Here is a 19,106-nt window from a genome sequence, read left to right as displayed (position 1 = left end):
TAGCCGGTATCTTGTTGATGGTTAGAGGGGCAGAATAGCCACCTCCTGCTGTTTCTCACTGGATGTTTCAGTGTTCCTGTCCAGTGAGGCCGGAGGAATGAGAATATAAAGTAGTGTTTTTAACACAGACTGATTTAAATGGAATCGGCACATTTTCAGTTTGGGTCTGAATTGTGTGTCGGACTGGGATGGGAATTGAGCCCGTGACTCTGTGACCTGGAGGTGGAGGGAAAGGGACAGGGAAGATATGGAGAGAAAAGGTAACTATGCATCTGGTGTAAATATGTAATAATGTGGGAAATGCAGTGGATGGGTCGGGCAGCGGGTGAGGGCTGAGGAGCAGAGTCACCGGTTCAGGTGGGAGAGTCTCCACCCATCACCTGATCTAGTTAAACTCCTTCCCCGCTTTTCCAACGTTTTGGGTCATTTTCACTCATTTGAAAGGACTGTGCCTCAGACAGCAATGCATCTCTAAAGTCTGACAGCAGACTAGCGAATGAATTTTCGATGGAGTGGAGTGAGAAACCAAAGAGTTGCTAGCCTGAGTCAGGACTTTGGGGCTCCAGAGAAAGATGGGGTCTAGAGTTTATGAGGAGCAGGAGAAATCAGACCAGCAGGATATGGCTACAAATGAAAGATCAGAAACAGGTGGAAACTGGTTGAATGAAAAAAAAAGGTTAATTTCTGCAAATTACTGATGGAAATCAACAGATCAGGGGGCAAATGTGGAGAGGAATAAATAGACAACGTTTAGGCCGAGTCCCTTCAGCATTCCTATACATGTGTACTCCGCCTGAACTGCAGAGTTCCTCCAGCATTTTATGTGTATGTGTTTGCATTTCCAGCAACAGCAGAATCTCTTGTGTTTTATAACTGCATTTTTAAGAAGGCTCTACTTTGGCATTCAACACGCAGGAAGTTTGCTGATATTAAGTGTTTTGTTAATGGGAGCTGCTTTCTGCGTTAAGAGAACTGCTGAGTTTTCGAAACAAAAAAAAAACCTGAGGTATTGATATGGAACGGCTGCTTGCAGAAACCTTTAATGGCACCGTGATTACCCAGAAAGCTCCGCGTGGCAATATTCGCTGTCGCTGAAGCACCGATCGAATGCGCAGGCGTCAGGGTTGCGGCTGGTCCCGAATATCACGCATGCGCAGTCCACAAAAGGCCTTAGAAGACGTTGCAGGTAAGAGAGCGGCTCCGGGTTAGTTATTTAACACCGACTGAGGGACAATAGTTGTGAGCTCCGGACACCGTGACCCGCAATCCGGAGACAGTCCTCCTCTCGTCCCTCTCTCTCAGCCCCACGATCCCTGCACGGGCCCCGGGGAGCTTCCGGCTGATGAGGGAGTGGGAACCGATGGATCTCTCAGACAGAGCTGAGCTCCAGCTGTCTAAATGCAAGGATTAGGAACTCGGAGAAAGGGAACAAAATCTTTTACATCACCAGTTAAGAAAATCACCTTTGTTCTACCTCCAATCACAAACAAGAGAAAATCTGCAGATGCTGGAAATCCAAGCAACACACACAAAATGCCGGAATTCAGCAATAGTACACTTTTCCATAGATGCTGCCTGGCCTGCTGAGTTCCTCCAGCATTTTGTGTGTGTTGCTCGTTATCCCTCCTCTTGTTCTGGACTTTGCTACCCGTGAGAACATTTTTTGACCCATTCTCTCTGGGTACATAATGATATCAAACACCTCTGCTCTGGGCAACAAGTAGCTTTCACATCACAAATGTGTCAGACTCCAATGAAACAGACTACTGCCCTTCCCTTTATATTCATTGGCATTTCCTTTATATTCATTGGTTAGTCACCTGGGGGAGGGTTCAGGGGAAATATTTATGTACAAATATAGAAACTAGTGTTCTCTGTGTGTATTGTGGCAATGCAAAAGTTGCTGGAGAATTTGCAAGTGAGGTGATATTTGGAAATTTGACTGTTTAAAGTGCCATTTAGCAAGCAAATCACAAATGGATGGTGTGCAAATGCACTGGTGAGAAAATCCTTCGTTACCCGTTACAGGCCTACTACATAGGTTGTGCGAGAGTGCACAATAACTTGATCGAACCCAGAGGAGATAAAAGTTCTTATTGACAGTGATTTGCTAGCTGTTAAAATGAATACCTCTCTATATGAAATTCACTGTGCACATGTTGTCACTGGGTAAAAACATGCACAGTACAAGATTTATGTGCACACTGGTCATTAAAAATTAGAGGGGACATTGGTGGGAAGGTGGGGAGACCTCCAGTGTCCCTGATGCCCTCACCAACAAAATGTGCATCCAGCTGCAGCTTGTAACCCTGCACTTCAAGGAGTTGGAACTTGAAATGGATGAATTCTGGATCATCCACGAGTTTGAGGGGGTGATAGATGGGAATGAAGAGAGGTGAGTTACACCCAAGGTGCAGGACACAGGAAACTGGGTGAGAGTCAAGAAGGGGAATGAGGTTAAATAGCCATCACAGAGCACTCTTGTTGCTATCCCGCACAACAGGTGGTCCAGTTTAGAAACTGTTGAGGGGGATTTTCTGGCAGAGGAAAGTCAAAGGGGTGATATGAGATTCGTTCGTTAGGGGAACAGAACAAGAGGGGACTAATATCCTAGTGGTAAGGCTTGCTAGTGCTAGTGTGGTGGGAGGGGGTGATGTGGTTAAAATAGGTTGTAGGGGAAATGGGAGCCAGAATGACAGAACAGACAGTGGAGAGGTGAATTGAATTGAATTCACTTTATTACATACATCCTTCATATATATGAGTGGAAATCTTTCCGTTACGTCTCCATCTAAATTTGCAATGTGTAATTTATAGTAATTTATAATAAATAGTTTGTACATAGGACAGTCAATATACATAGAAATGCAATTGTATCAGCATGGATTAATCAGTGTGATGGCCTGGTGGAAGAAGCTGTCCTGGAAATTGTTGATCCTGGCTTTAATAGTGAGGTATTGTTTCCCGGATTGTAGCAGCTGGAAAGTTTGTGGTTGGGGTGTCTTCGGGCCCTTTTTACACTCCTGTCTTTGTGGAACGAGCTTCCAGCAGAAGTGGTTGAGGCAGGTTCAATATTGTCATTTAAAGTAAAATTGGATAGCTATATGGACAGGAAAGGAATGGACAGTTATGGGCTGAGTGCAGGTTGGTGGGACTAGGTGAGAGTAGGCGTTCAGCACGGACTGGAAGGGCCGAGATGGCCTGTTTCCGTGCTGTAATTATATGGTTATAATAGTGGGAAGTTCACATCTACAGATGCACTGGGCTGTCCGCTCCACTCTCTGCAGGTTCCTGTGATTATGGGAAGTACAGTTCCCATAGCAGGCAGTGATGCAGCCAGTCAGGATGCTCTCAATTGTTTCCATGTAGAAAGTTCTTAGGATTTGGGGCCCCATCCCCAACTTCTTCAACCATCTGAGGTGAAAGAGGTGCTGTTGTGCTCTTTTCACAACACAGACAGTATGTACAGACCATGTGAGATCCTTGATGATGTTTATGCTGAAGAACCTAAAGCTGTTCACTCTCTCAACCCCAGATCCATTGGTGTCAATAGGGTTAGCCTGTCTCCATTCCTTCTGTCGTACACAATCAGCTCCTTTGTTTTTGTGACAATGAGGGAGAATTAGTTTTCTTGACGCCAGTCAGATGTTGTTCAGACCTCAGACAGAGTCAGCTCGGATTGAGATTCTAAATTGGAGAAAGGTCAATTTTGATGGTATCAGAAAGGATCTGACAAGTGTGGTTTGAGACAGGCTGTTTTCTGGCAAAGGGGTACTTTGTAAGTGGGAGGCCTTCAGAAGTGAAATTTTGAGGATTTTGAGTTTGTATGTGCCTGTCAAAATAAAGGTTGAAAGTTAACTGATGAAGGGTACCTTGGTTTTCAAGAGATATTGAGGCTCTGAATATTTTTTCCCTCTAAATGCCTCAGACTGTTGAGTGCTACCAAGACTCATTAATGACTACAATATCATAATTCCACGCCCTGAGCTCATCTGACTTTTTTTTAGTCATCTTCTGTTGATTTCTAAAAGCTTCCCAATAGTTTTTGTTCTTTTCTTTGACCTCAATTTGGCTTTTATGTTGGCTTTGGCTTCTCATTTCAGCCACGGTTGTGTCCTCCTGCCTTTCCAATGCTTCCACTTCTTTGGGATGTGTCGATCACTCAGCTCCCGAATTGCTCCCAGAAACTCCAGCCATTGCTGCTGTGTTGCAAGTTTGGCCAGCTTGTCTGTCATTGAAACATGGAGAAGTTCAGTATGGAAACAGGCTATTTGGCCAATCTAGTTAATGCTGAGAAAACATTTAAGCTGTCTGATGCAACTACCATCGCCCTCTGTACCCCAACCATCCAGGCTCCCATCCAAACTTCTTTTAAATGGTGAAACCGAGCTCATATTCACCACTTGTGCTGGCATCTCATTCCACATTCTCACGACCATTTCAGTAAAGAGCTTTTTCACATGTTCCTCTTGAAATTTCATCTTCCCCACTTACCCATGACCTCTGTTTATCATCCCACACAACCTCAGTGGAAAAAGCTGCTTGCATTTACCCTATCTATACCCTCATAATTTTGTATACTTCTATCAAATCCTCGAAGCAATGTATAATTTCCTTGTTTATGTTTACAGCCTTTTTTAGGTTTATAAGATGATGAGGGGCATTGATCGTGTGGATAGCCAGAGTTTTATTCCCAGGGTTGAAATGGCTAACACGAAGATATAGAGATATAGAATAGTACAGCACAGTACAGGCCCTTCGGCCCACAATGTTGTGCCGACCCTCAAACCCTGCCTCCCATATAAGCCCCCACCTTAGATTCCTCCATATACCTGTCTAGTAGTCTCTTAAACTTCACTAGTGTATCTGCCTCCACCACTGACTCAGGCAGTGCATTCCACGCACCAACCACTCTCTGAGTAAAAAACCTTCCTCTAATATCCCCCTTGAACTTCCCACCCCTTACCTTAAAGCCATGTCCTCTTGTATTGAGCAGTGGTGCCCTGGGGAAGAGGCGCTGGCTATCCACTCTATCTATTCCTCTTATTATCTTGTACACCTCTATCATGTCTCCTCTCATCCTCCTCCTCTCCAAAGAGTAAAGCCCTAGCTCCCTTAATCTCTGATCATAATGCATACTTTCTAAACCAGGCAGCATCCTGGTAAATCTCCTCTGTACCCTTTCCAATGCTTCCACATCCTTCCTATAGTGAGGTGACCAGAACTGGACACAGTACTCCAAGTGTGACCTAACCAGAGTTTTATAGAGCTGCATCATTACATCGCGACTCTTAAACTCTATCCCTCGACTTATGAAAGCTAACACCCCATAAGCTTTCTTAACTACCCTATCCACCTGTGAGGTAACTTTCAGAGATCTGTGGACATGTACCCCGAGATCCCTCTGCTCCTCCACACTACCAAGTATCCTGCCATTTACTTTGTACTCTGCCTTGGAGATTGTCCTTCCAAAGTGTACCACCTCACACTTCTCTGGGTTGAACTCCATCTGCCACTTCTCAGCTCACTTCTGCATCCTATCAATGTCTCTCTGCAATCTTTGACAATCCTCTACATTATCTACAACACCACCAACCTTTGTGTCATCTGCAAACTTGCCAACCCACCCTTCTACCCCAACATCCAGGTCGTTAATAAAAATCATGAAAAGTAGAGGTCCCAGAACAGATCCTTGTGGGACACCACTAGTCACAATCCTCCAATCTGAATGTACTCCCTCCACCACCACCCTCTGCCTTCTGCAGGCAAGCCAATTCTGAATCCACCTGGCCAAACTTCCCTGGATCCCATGCCTTCTAACTTTCTGAATAAGCCTACTGTGTGGAACCTTGTCAAATGCCTTACTAAAATCCATATAGATCACATCCACTGCACTACCCTCATCTTTATGCCTGGTCACCTCCTCAAAGAACTCTATCAGGCTTGTTAGACACAATCTGCCCTTCACAAAGCCATGCTGACTGTCCCTGATTAGACCATGATTCTCTAAATGCCTATAGATTCTATCTCCAAGAACCTTTTCCAACAGCTTTCCCACCACAGACGTAAGGCTCACTGGTCTATAATTACCCGGACTATCCCTACTACCTTTTTTGAACAAGGGAACAACATTCGCCTCCCTCCAATCCTCCGGTACCATTCCCGTGGACAACGAGGACATAAAGGTCCTAGCCAGAGGCTCAGAAATCTCTTCTCTCGCCTTGTGGAGCAGCCTGGGGATTTATCCGTCAGGCCCCGGGGACTTATCTGTCCTAATGTATTTTAACAACTCCAACACCTCCTCTCCCTTAATATCAACATGCTCCAGAACATCAACCTCACTCATATTGTCCTCACCATCATCAAGTTCCCTCTCATTGGTGAATACCGAAGAGAAGTATTCATTGAGGACCTCGCTCACTTCCACAGCCTCCAGGCACATCTTCCCACCTTTATCCTAATTGGTCCTACCTTCACTCCTGTCATCCTTTTTCTCTTCACATAATTGAAGAACGCCTTGGGGTTTTCCTTTACCCTACTCGCCAAGGCCTTCTCATGCCCCCTTCTTGCTCTTCTCAGCCCCTTCTTAAGACACTTTCTTGCTTCCCTATATTCCTCAATAGACCCATCTGATCCTTGCTTCTTAAACCTCATGTATGCTGCCTTCTTCCACCTGACTAGATTTTCCACCTCACTTGTCACCCATGGTTCCTTCACCCTACCATTCTCTATCTTCCTCACCGGGACAAATTTATCCCTAACATCCTGCAAGAGATCTCTAAACATCGACCACATGTCCATAGTACATTTCCCTGCAAATACATCATCCCAATTCACACCCGCAAGTTCTAGTCTTATAGCCTCATAATTTGCCTTTCCCCAATTAAAAAATTTCCTGTCTTCTCTGATTCTATCCTTTTCCATGATAATTATAAAGGTCAGGGAGTGGTGGTCACCGTCCCCCAGATGCTCACCCACTGAGAGATCTGTGACCTGACCCGGTCATTACCTAGTACTAGATAGTATGGCATTCCACCTGGTCGGCCTGTCCACATACTGTGACAGGAATCCATCCTGGACACACTTAACAAACTCTGCCCCATCTAAACCCTTGGAACTAATCAGATGCCAATCAATATTAGGGAAGTTAAAGTCACCCATGATAACAACTCTGTTACTTTTGCAGCTTTCCAAAATCTGCCTCCCAATCTGCTCCTCTGTATCTCTGCTGCTACCAGGGGGCCTATAGAATACCCCCAGTAGAGTAACTGCTTCCTTCCTATTCCTGACTTCCACCCATATTGACTGAAAAGAGGATCCTGTTACATTACCCACCCTTTCTGTAGCTGTAAAAGAATCCCTGACCAGTAATGCCACCCCTCCTCCCCTTTTTCCGCCGTCCTCTGTATCCCTTTTAAAGCACTGAAATCCAGGAATATTGAGAATCCATTCCTGCCCTGGTGCCAGCCAAGTCTCTGTAATGGCCACTACATCATAATTCCATGTCTGTATCCAAGCTCTCAGGGGCAGAGTTTTAAGGTGCTTGGAAATAAATACCGAGAGGATGTCAGGGGTAAAGTTTTTCATTTTCATTTTTTAATCTTTTTTATTATTATTGAAGATCCACAAAAAATACATTAAAGTAATCAAGTCAACATGTCAATATGTACAATGAGGAATTAAATTACCAAATATATGCTTAACAAAACTAAATGATATATCAATAATAATAAGAAAAAATAACGTGTTAAGAATATTTTTTGTGAAAAAAAGGAAGAAAGAAAAAAAACAGCCCCTAGCAACTAAAGCAAAAAAAATCCCCTGCTAACAAAAAAACCCACTTGGAGCACAACCCCGGAGTTATACGCCATACAAGCTTACATAAAAGAAAAACATCAATCTGTAACTCAAATCCATTTAAACAAGAAGCAGAAGGAAACCACCTAAATTAACTCAAATCAGATGATAGTAGCCAGCAAAAGAAGCCCATCTTTTCTCAAGGTCAAATTGAGGATCAAAAGTTGGACTTCTGATTTTCTCCAAACTAAGACATAGCATCACCTGAGAGAACCATTGTATCAAAGTGGGAGCGGAGGCATCTTTCCATTTCAATAAAATAGCCCTTCTGGCCATTAATGTAACAAATGCAATTACATGTTGGTCTGATAGAGAAATACCATGAATATATTGAGGGATTATACCGAACAAAACTGTCAATTTATTAGGTTGTAAACTAATTTTAAAGCTTTAGAAATTGTAGAGAAAACAGATTACCAAAACTGTTTCAATACAGAACACAACCAAAACGTATGTGTTAATGTACCTGTCTCAGTTTTACATTTATCACACTGACTATCAACTTTAGGAAACATTTTGGACAGTCTGTCCTTTGTCAAATAGTAACGATGTACAACTTCAAATTGAATTAAAGAGTGACTGGCACAAATCGAAGAAGAGTTAACCAACTTCAAAATTTGCAACCAATCCTCTGTTATCAAGGTCATGTTAAGCTCTCTTTCCCAATCTTGCTTAATCTTAAGTGAAGGATAATTGTTCTGTTGCAACAGTAAATTATAAATTTTCCCAATAAAACCTTTCACTAAAGGATTCATTTTTAAAATAATGTCTTAACAGGTCAGAATCCTGTATATATGGAAAATTAGTTAAATATTCTTGTAAGAAATGTCTGACCTGAAGATATTGCAAGAAATGTGAGTACCGGAGAGAGTATTTAGTTACTAATTTCTCAAAAGACATCAATTGACCTTCTTGGAACAGATCCATGAAGGAATAGACTCCTTTATTCTAACAAATAAAAAAGGTAGGATCACATAATGAAGGCTTAAATAAATAATTTCGATAAATTAAACTAAGAAGGTTAAATTTTTTGAGATTAATAAAATTACAAAACTGGTACCAAATTCGTAATGACTGCTTAATCATAGGATATAAATTTAGATTAGAAATTTTGGCCAGTTGTACAGGTAAAGAAGCTCTGAATAACGAGGGTAAGTAAAATTGTTTCACAGCTTTGAATTCCAAATCAGCCCACGGTGGTCATTCATTTTTATCAGCCCAATATAACCAGGAACACATGTAACGTATATTAACAGCCCAATAGTATATTCTTAAATTAGGCAGAGAAAGACCTCCATCCCTTTATAATTTTTGTAATTGATATTTTCCAATTCTTGGTCTTTCCAAAAATGATGAAATAATAGAATCAACCTGATCAAAAAACTTCTTAGTTAAAAAAAAATAGGAATATTTTGAAATACATATAAAAAAATTTTTGATAAAATCATCATTTTAACTGCATGAATTCAACCAGCTAACGAAAGTGTAAGTGGATTCCATTTACAAAATAATTGCTTCATAAAATCCACTAAAGGAACCAAATTAGCTCTAAAAAGGTCTCTGTGATTTTTAGTAATAATAATACCTAAATATTTAAAAGAGTCTGTAACTTTAAAAGGAATGTCATCATTTATAGAAGCAGAATCATTTAGAGGAAATAATTCACTTTTATGAAGGTTTGGTTTATATCCTGAAAACTTTCCAAATTCATCTAACAATTTCAATAAACTAGGAATGGATTCTTCAGGATTCGAAACATAAACTAAGAGATCATCAGCAGAAAGGGAGATCTTCTGAATAGTCCTATTTATGGAAATTCCATGGATATCTTTAGCTTAATGAAGCGGAATGCCCAAGGGTTCCAACACCAAATTAAATAACAGGGGACTTAACGGACATCCTTGTCTCGTACCCCGCGAGAGTCGAGAAAAAGGAGATCTGCAATTATTAGTAATAACAGTAGCAATAGGGCTTTTATATATCATTCTAATCCACTTATTAAAATTAGTACCAAAGTTGAATTTCTCTAAAACGTTAATAAGTATTTCCATTCAACTCTATCAAATGCCTTTTCAGTATCAACACATTGGGGAGTCTTAGAAAAGGATGAGTATATAACATTTAACAGTCTCTGAGTATTAGAGAAGGAATATCAGCCCTTTACAAAACCTGTTTGGTCCTGAGAGATAATTTTAGCTAGAATATTGTCCAATCGATTAGCCATTATTTTTGAAAGAATTTTAGCATCCACATTTAATAATGAAATAGGTCTATATGAAGCGCAGTCAGTAGGCTCTTTATCTTTCTTAAGAATTAAAGAAATATAAGCTTCATAAAATGTGGGAGGTAATTCTATCAAAAAAGAATCTTTAAGCGTTTCCAACATATATGGAGAAAGCAATTTTTCAAATTTTTAATGAAATCCTACAGAATAACCATCCAATCCAGGAGCTTTACAAGATTGCATTGAAAGAATAGCTTTCTGAATTTCTTTTTCAGTAATAGGAGAATCAAGAGTTTGTTGATCTTCAACAGAAATTTGACGGAAATCAATCTTTTGTAAAAAGGCATTCATTTTAGCAGGATCAGCTGGAAACTGAGATTTATAAAGTTCAATGTATAAGTCTTGAAAAATTTTATTAATGTCTTCATAATTACAAGCTAAACTACCGTCTCCCTTACGAATTTTTAAAAATTTGTCTTTTAGCTCTGGCTGCTTTCAATTGAGATGCTAATAGCTTATTATTTTTATCTCCAAGCACATGAAATTGACTTTTCAATTTAAGCAAATTTCATTCAATAGGATAAGTTAATAGTAAATTATATTGTGATTGAAGTTCAACTATTGGTTTAAATAAATTAACTTTAGGAGCGATTGCATAAATATTATCCAAGTCTTTAATTTGTTTTGAAATCTTATCTAACTCTATTTTTTGTCTGTTTATTAAGCTTAGCTAAATAGGAGGTTATCTGACCTTGCAAATATGCTTTAAAGGTATCCCATATAATCAATCTCGACACATCTCCCGTATTATTAAAAAGAAAAAAATCTTTTATCTGAGTCTCAGTAAATTTGACAAAGTCCGAACTTTGTAATACATTTTCTGGAAAACGCCAAGGGAAGTTTGCAATACTGACATCATTCAATTCAAAAGCTAAGCTTAAAGTCGCATGATCCGAAACAACGATAGCGTCATATTCCCATTTCTAGATTTTGGACAAAAATCGGAAATCAGCTATAAAATAATCGATTCTGGAATATTTTTTGTGAACGTGTGAATAAAAAGAATAATCTCTGTCATTAGGATGTAGATGTCTCTAAATTTCGACCAAACCATAATCAATTAAAAAACAAGTAATAAGTGATGCTGAACAATTCGGAAGCCGCTGATTGGTTGAACTCTTGTCAATCAACAGACTTAAACAACAGCTAAAATCACCACCTGTTAACAACATATATTCATTTAAATCCGGCAATAAACCAAATACGTTTTTAGAAAAGAAGGATCATCTACATTAGGTCCATATAGATTAACCAGGCCAATTTTTCTATGACAAATTGTTCCTTTGACAATTAAAAATCTACCATTAGTATCTGACACAATGTCTTCTTGGATAAATAAAATATTAGATTTAATAAAAATAGATACTCCTTTTGTTTTATTTTGATAAGTGGGATGATATTGAAGGCCCTTCCACATTTTAAAAAATCTATTTTGATCGCCCGTTCTGATATGCATTTCTTGAGCGAAAAATATATCGGGTTGGAATCGATTAATAATTTTAAGTCTTTTGCTTATTAGGATGATTCCAGCCACGTACGTTCCAACTAATAACGTTTATCTGTTTAACTACAATAAAATATTTTTTTAACACATAAATACACGTATACCAACATGGGCTAATCAAAAATGGCGGTGATAAGTATAACCATACGGAAAACATGCATGCTTCAGAACTTCGTAATGGGAAAAAATACGATATAAAAAAACTAAAATTAATCCTACAGTGAAACCTATAGCTCAAAACTAACCCCAATCCTGCCCCCATCCTAAAAGCCAGAAATCCGGCAAAGAAAAAGAAAAAGCCGGAATGCGTCCCCATAGAAAAGGAAAAAAGAAACAGAACTCCACGAGCTGCCCAATTTATAATAGTGATTTAAAATGTTTTCCTTAATTCCCCCCCCCCACCCCATTTACAAAAAAAGAAGAAAGCCCTGCAGAGGAGAAAACAGATGTTTATGCTTAATCATTAAAAATAAACTGGGGAATGCAAAAACAATCGCCAAAGACATCAAAACAATAAAACAAAACGAAAGATGTCTATGTAATCTCTCACGAAGAAAAATTGGCACCATTATCCCTTTGACTTACTGCCCAATCAAAAAAAAGCTGTGTTTAGAAGAAAAACTGAGACGAATTATCTATCTACTAACTAAGCACTCCTCGCTATATATACATATACACACACATACATACGTATAGAAAAAGTCCTTATAAACTATGAAAACTATCACTTAATTAATGAAGGAAAGGAAGGATAAAAACAAATAATCAAATCAGTTAACAATTTGTCTGCTGTGTTAATTCACTTAGTATACCAAGCAGATTTTGGAAAAGTCATTCATCAGTCAAATCAAGAAGATCTCATCTTCTTTAAATGGTCCATCGATCAAAGGACATCTTCAATATATCAGAAATCTTCAAAGCTTGTTTTCTTTCAGAAAATTATTCAGCAGACCTAATGCCATTCAAACCATGGCCACCTCCAAAATAGAATTAACATAGTCCAATGCTGCTTTGGGATCTAGAAAAACACATGGAGTCAAATCTTTGGGAAATAATTTTAATTGGGCTGGATAGCGAAGTGATGGGAATATTCCCTTATTATGGGCTATCTTAATAGCTGGAATGAATTTGAACCACTGTTCCATAACTTCCCGTGGATAATCTTCATAAAAACAATTCTCAGAACCCTTGAATTTAAAAACTGTGTTTCCTTGCATATTTTATGATTTGGTCTTTAACTTTGAAACAAAGAAAGCTGACCAAAACTGACCTTGGTTTATTCAGATCTTGAGATTTCGAAGTGAAAATTCTATGTGCTCTTTCAATATCAGGAGGCTGAGGTAAAATATCCGGAAACAGATTGAAACAAATTAGCAAAATAGTCCAATAAATCCCCAATCTCAGAGCCTTCCTTCAGTCCAACAATTCGAATGTTATTCCGACGAGCTCTTGCTTCCAGATCGATAATCTTGTGTTGAGACTGTTCCAAGCGGGCTGGAATATCCACTATCTGACGCGTCGACTCTAAGTTCAGAATTCAAGGATTAATACTTTCCTGTATGAAATGAAAACTGCCGAAATGACCTCATCTCAGAAGTGTTATTATCTATTTTCTTGTCGAGAGCCATCAACGCATGTTCTAAACGCTCAGCCCAGACAGGCATATATTATTCTCCATAACTTCCGCCACCTCCAACGGGATCCCACCACTAAGCACATCTTTCCCTCCCCCCCCGCCCCACAGGGATTGCTCCCTATGCGACTCCCTTGTCCATTCGTCTCCCCCATCCCTCCCCACTGATCTCCCTCCTGGCACTTATCCTTGTAAGCGGAACAAGTGCTATACATGCCCTTACACTTCCTCCCTTACCACTATACAGGGCCCCAGACAGTCCTTCCAGGTGAGGCGACACTTCACCTGTGAGTCGGCTGGGGTGATATACTGCGTCCAGTGCTCCCGATGTGGCCTTCTATATATTGGCGAGACCCGACGCAGACTGGGAGACCACTTTGCTGAACACCTACGCTCTGTCCGCCAGAGAAAGCAGGATCTCCCAGTGGCCACACATTTTAATTCCACATCCCATTCCCATTCTGACATGTCTATCCACGGCCTCCTCTACTGTAAAGGTGAAGCCATACTCAGGTTGGAGGAACAACACCGTATATTCCGTCTGGGTAGCCTCCAACCTGATGGCGTGAACATCAACTTCTCTAACTTCCGCTAATGCCCCACCTCCCCCTCGTACCCCATCCGTTATTTATTTTTATACACACATTCTTTCTCTCACTCTCCTTTTTCTCCCTCTGTCCCTCTGACTATACCCCTTGCCCATCCTCTGGGTTCCCCCCGCCCCCCCGTCTTTCTCCCCGGACCTCCTGTCCCATGATCCTCTCATATCCCTTTTGCCAATCACCTGTCCAGCTCTTGGCTCCATCCCTCCCCCTCCTGTCTTCTCCTATCATTTTGGATCTCCCCCTCCCCCTCCCCCTCCCACTTTCAAATCTCTTACTAGCTCTTCCTTCAGTTAGTCCTGATGAAGGGTCTCAGCCTGAAACGTCGACTGTACCTCTTCCTAGAGATGCTGCCTGGCCTGCTGCGTTAACCAGCAACTTTGATGTGTGTTGTTTGAATTTCCAGCATCTGCAGAATTCCTGTTTGCATATATTCTAATCCTTCTTTCGAAGTTTTTCCCTTCCCATTGCTGGATTCAGAAAGCTGCTTTCCACTTCTTAAAGATTGTGACACAGTAACAACTGTTCCCCTCTAAGATCTGACAAATAAAAGTTAAAAATTCCGAGTTTAAACTGGGGAACAGGAAGAATTAAACAGAGCCACACAAATTGTGTGTCACTCCATTAGGCAGCAGGTGGAATTCCCCGGTAAGTTTTTTTACACAGAGAGTGGTCGGTGTGTGGAATGCACTGCCGGCTATTTGTGTGAGAGTGTTTCAGTTACTGTGGAGCCAGGCATCCATTCAGATCACTGAGAACAGGGAGTAATACCAATGGAGAGAGTCAAACTGAGCCAGGTCACAGATTGGAGATGGCAGAAATGCCCCATTCTTATAGAGACAGGAAGAGCATCAGAGAGTTTAATGGTCATTCCAGATACTATCACTGTGCCTAGTTAGAAGATGATTTCCCTCTCCAACTTGGGTTGAACCTCACTGTAACAGTGTGATGCCAGATCACACCTTGACAACTCAAGTGATCTCATCTGAAATGTTGTTCTTCACCCAGTGATGGATTCTGTAAATCTTTTCACAGGTTACAAATGACAAGGAATTTGTCCAGGGGAATTTTGAACACAACATGCCAGTTTTGCTGTCTCTGTCCAGATATTTAAGAAGTGGAGAAAGGGATTCACTCGACCATCCTTCCTACTCAGACAGTGGGGAGGGATTCACTCGGTCATCTCAACTGAAGGTACATCAGCAAGTTCACACTGGGACAAGGCCATTAATCTGTTCTGTGTGTGAGAAGGGATTCAGTCGGTCTTCCCACCTGTGGACACACCAGTCGGTTCACACTGGGCAGAGGATGGTTATCTGCTGAATTTGTGGGGAAGGATTCACTCGGTCATCTGACCTAATGGCTCACCAGCGAGTTCACACCAGGGAGCGACCGTTCACCTGCTCGGACTGTGGGAAGGGATTCACTTGCTCATCTAAACTGAAGGTACATCAGCGAATTCACACTGGAGAGAGGCCATTCACCTGCTCAGACTGTGGGAAGGGATTCACTCAGTCATCTGAACTGAAGGTACATCAGAGAGTTCACACTGGAGAGAGGCCGTTCACCTGCTCAGACTGTGGGAAGGGATTCACTCGGTCATCTGACCTACTGGCACACCAGTCAGTTCACACTGGAGAGAAGCCGTTCACCTGCTCGGACTGTGGGAAGGGATTCACTTGCTCATCTAAACTGAAGGTACATCAGCGAGTTCACACTGGAGAGAGGCCGTTCACCTGCTCAGACTGTGGGAAGGGATTTACTTGCTCATGGAGGTTGAAGGAACATCAGAGAATTCACACTGGGGAGAAGCCATTCACCTGCTCAGACTGTGGGAAGGGATTCACTGAATCATCCTCCCTGCAGAGACACCAGTCAGTTCACACTGGGGAGTGGCCATTCACCTGCTCAGTCTGTGGGAAGGGATTCACTTGCTTATCTAACCTGAAGGTACATCAGCGAGTTCACACTGGAGAGAGGCCGTTCACCTGCTCAGACTGTGGGAAGGGATTTACTTGCTCATCGAGATTGAAGGAACATCAGAGAGTTCACACTGGGGAGAGGCCATTCACTTGCTCAGTGTGTGGGAAGGGATTCACTGAATCATCCTCCCTGCAGAGACACCAGTCAGTTCACATGGGAGAGTGGCCATTCACCTGCTCAGTCTGTAGGAAGGGATTTACTTGCTCGTCTAAACTGAAGGTACATCAGCGAGTTCACACGGGGGAGAGGCCATTCACCTGCTCAGACTGTGGGAAGGGATTCACTTTGTCATCTGACCTACTGAGACACCAGTCAGTTCACACAGGGAAATGGCCATTCACCTGCTCAGGCTGTGGGAAGGGATGCATTTCGTCATCTCAATTGAAGGTACATCAGCGAGTTCACACCGGGGAGAGGCCGTTCACCTGCTCAGACTGTGGGAAGGGATTCACTTGCGCATCGCAACTGAAGGTTCATCAGCGAGTTCACACTGGGGAGAGGCCATTCACCTGCTCAGACTGTGGGAAGGGATTCACTCAGTCATCTCAGCTGAAGGTACATCAGCGAGTTCACACCGGGGAGAGGCCATTCACCTGCTCAGACTGTGGGAAGGGATTCATCTTGTCATCTCACCTACTGATACACAAGTCAGCTCACACTGGGGAAAGTCCATTCACCTGCTCAGAGTGTGGGAAAGGATTCACTCAGGCATTCCACCTACAAGCACACCAGTCAGTTCACACTGGGGAGAGGCCATTCACCTGCTCAGTCTGTGGGAAAGGATTCACTCGGTCATCCCATCTACAGAGACACCAGCAAGTTCACACTGGGTAGAGGCTGATCTCCTGCTCAGACATTGGGAAGAGATTCTCACAGCCAAATCAACCAAATCTGCATCATTGATTTCACACTGGGGAGATGCCATTCACCTGCTGTGAATGTGGGAAGGGATTCACTCAGTCATCTGACCTTTTGTAACTCTTGCTTCGGCTAGCAGCTTAATATAGGGGGTGATAGCCCCCCAGCCCGGCCAAACTTAAGAAATCTCGTTTGGGTGGATGCTGTCTGATGTGTCCCTTGTTACAAATCAGTACCCCAAAATAACAAACAGTGCACAATATTTGATTAAAAGATTGAGCTTTATAATTCTTACTTTGACTATAGGGTGAATAAAGAAAACAAAAAAAAAGAAAAAGGGCCCACTCTCTCCATTCATGTCTTCTCATCTCTCCCTGGCAAAATACCATGAAAATCTCTCTTCCAGACTCGCAAGAAAGAACATTTCTGTCATTGGATAGCCCTGCACTCCAAAACCCTGTTATTTCTATTCATAACCTAAACATTGCTGCTGCAGAGAAACCATTACCTCAACAGTGAATCATTACAGAGAGGCCATTACATTAGCAGTGAAGACTTGCAGCATGTTACACTGGTGACACACTACTGGGTTCACACTGCAGAGAAATTTTCAATAAGCTGCATGCTGAATATTTGTCCATCACCGTTGCTGAATGCAATTTCGAGAGTGACTGTCGGTGCTAAACTCTGCAATTATTGCTGCTGCTCAGCACACCCAGTTCTGCACCCTGGTCACTGGGCATGGGAGGAGTTTCTTCTGCTGCATATTCACTTTTAATGGGACTGGAGTTTAATATTCTGGATCTGAGACAAATAAATCAGTTCTATTTTAAACTCTGTCTCCAGTATTTAGTGAATTTATAACACACCCAGTGTACAATGGAGAGTCAACTCAAGCTGGCTGGACCCTGCCAGTGATTCAGTTCCATGACAGTCCTTTTAAATCCTCCCCTGTTGTTCCCCTCTCGCTCTCCCTGTGGTGATGAGTTCCACACAGTCACCACTCTGTGGGTGAAGAGGTTTCCCTTGAATTTTCTGCAGACTGAAGAAGTCGAGCTAACTGCAGTTCTGTCTTGAGATGTTCTTCGCCCTTCTAATCTCTGGGCTGAGGAAGAATGACATTGGTAGTTAACCTCCTGATTCATGACTCATTTCCACATTATGGATCATTTTCCCTGCTGCTAAAGGGTTGTTAGAAAACACCACTGTCCTGTAAAGACTGAGAGTAGAATGGGAAACTATTAGTTGGATGTTCAACGGAGCAGAGTCAGAAACCAGAGGCGGGTCTGCACAGGGCAGAGTTTGGGGCTCTGGACGATGGTTGGGGTAAAAACGTATGATGAGGAGAAGGGAATCAGCAGCGGGCTGTGGCAACGAATGACAGAGTAGCAACCTTTGGAAGCTGATTGACGGAGAAAATCTTTCAGTTGTCTGATGACACAAACAATGCCTGTGGTGAGGTGCTCCACTTGTCGAGGACATGTGTGTGTTGGGAATGGTTTTATCTATTGAGGGAGTTGTTCCTGCTTGTTTATCCTGTAATATTATATCCAGATGGTTATTATGGATTGTCCTCTCTGTAATAATCTATAGATTATCATAATATTTGTAATATTTTGACTTTTGGATCAGGCTTGAATTTATGGTATCTTTATGAAGTGATTGAGGGCATTCATGAGTTTGTATTTTAAAGCAAGATTTTGGTGAATGATATTTGCCACTTAATTGTACCTTTCTAAGTAATCAGATTGAGTTAATCTGCTGCAGGATCCTGGAATGTGTTGGATTGAGTCTGGTTCTGTTGGCATTTTCTGCACTTACTACCTTGTTTGTTTGTATTTTATGTATTTTTGATTTTTTTTTTTTTTGTTCATCACCTGGTCCTGTATTTCTGCAAGGCCCCCTCTGTTTCTGGGAAGGGGTCTCCAAGAGGTCATCAAGTAAGGTGCTTGATGCTTCCTTGTCAACATCTCATCTGCTCAGATCATTGGGATGTCTCCCATGGAGGGTCATACTCATTCCACTGGTTAATGTTTTCTTCCATAGTGATGATTAATTTCTCTGAGTCGGCCTCTCATTTAAGTTTTCTGGTCTGTATTTCTTATCACAATTTCATGTACACACATGGAGTGCTGAATCCTGATCATTTTTGATGAAAATATATACTTAGAAGTTTTATCTGACTGCTGTGTGATTTTTTTTTTCATGTGTGTTACTCCTCTTCCTCCTTCTGTCCAAGGTGGTGTTTGAGTATCAATAGTCTTTTCAAAAGCTGTCATTTCAGTTCTTATTTATCTTTGTAAATTTTACTGATTGAAATGGGACCAAGATATTTTCATTAAAAAGGTCAGTGTTGGTATTGATGAAAGTGTTTATTGCCTTTGT

At 41.6% G+C, this 19,106-nt stretch overlaps 1 protein-coding gene across 1 annotated transcript; it reads left to right on the top strand.

The window, feature by feature from the left end:
* The first annotated feature begins 1,158 nt into the window (after positions 1-1,158).
* Positions 1,159-19,073, top strand: LOC140207151 (uncharacterized). Its single transcript, XM_072275489.1, has 2 exons — positions 1,159-1,186; positions 14,916-19,073. The coding sequence occupies exon 2, from the start codon at positions 15,240-15,242 to the stop codon at positions 16,695-16,697; it is 1,458 nt and encodes a 485-aa protein (XP_072131590.1). The 5' UTR covers positions 1,159-1,186; positions 14,916-15,239; the 3' UTR covers positions 16,698-19,073.
* Positions 19,074-19,106: the final 33 nt, after the last annotated feature.

This window comes from Mobula birostris, chromosome 13 (genome assembly GCF_030028105.1).
Source record: "Mobula birostris isolate sMobBir1 chromosome 13, sMobBir1.hap1, whole genome shotgun sequence".
Classification (NCBI taxonomy): domain Eukaryota; kingdom Metazoa; phylum Chordata; class Chondrichthyes; order Myliobatiformes; family Myliobatidae; genus Mobula; species Mobula birostris.
This window is presented reverse-complemented; position numbering and strand designations above follow the sequence as displayed.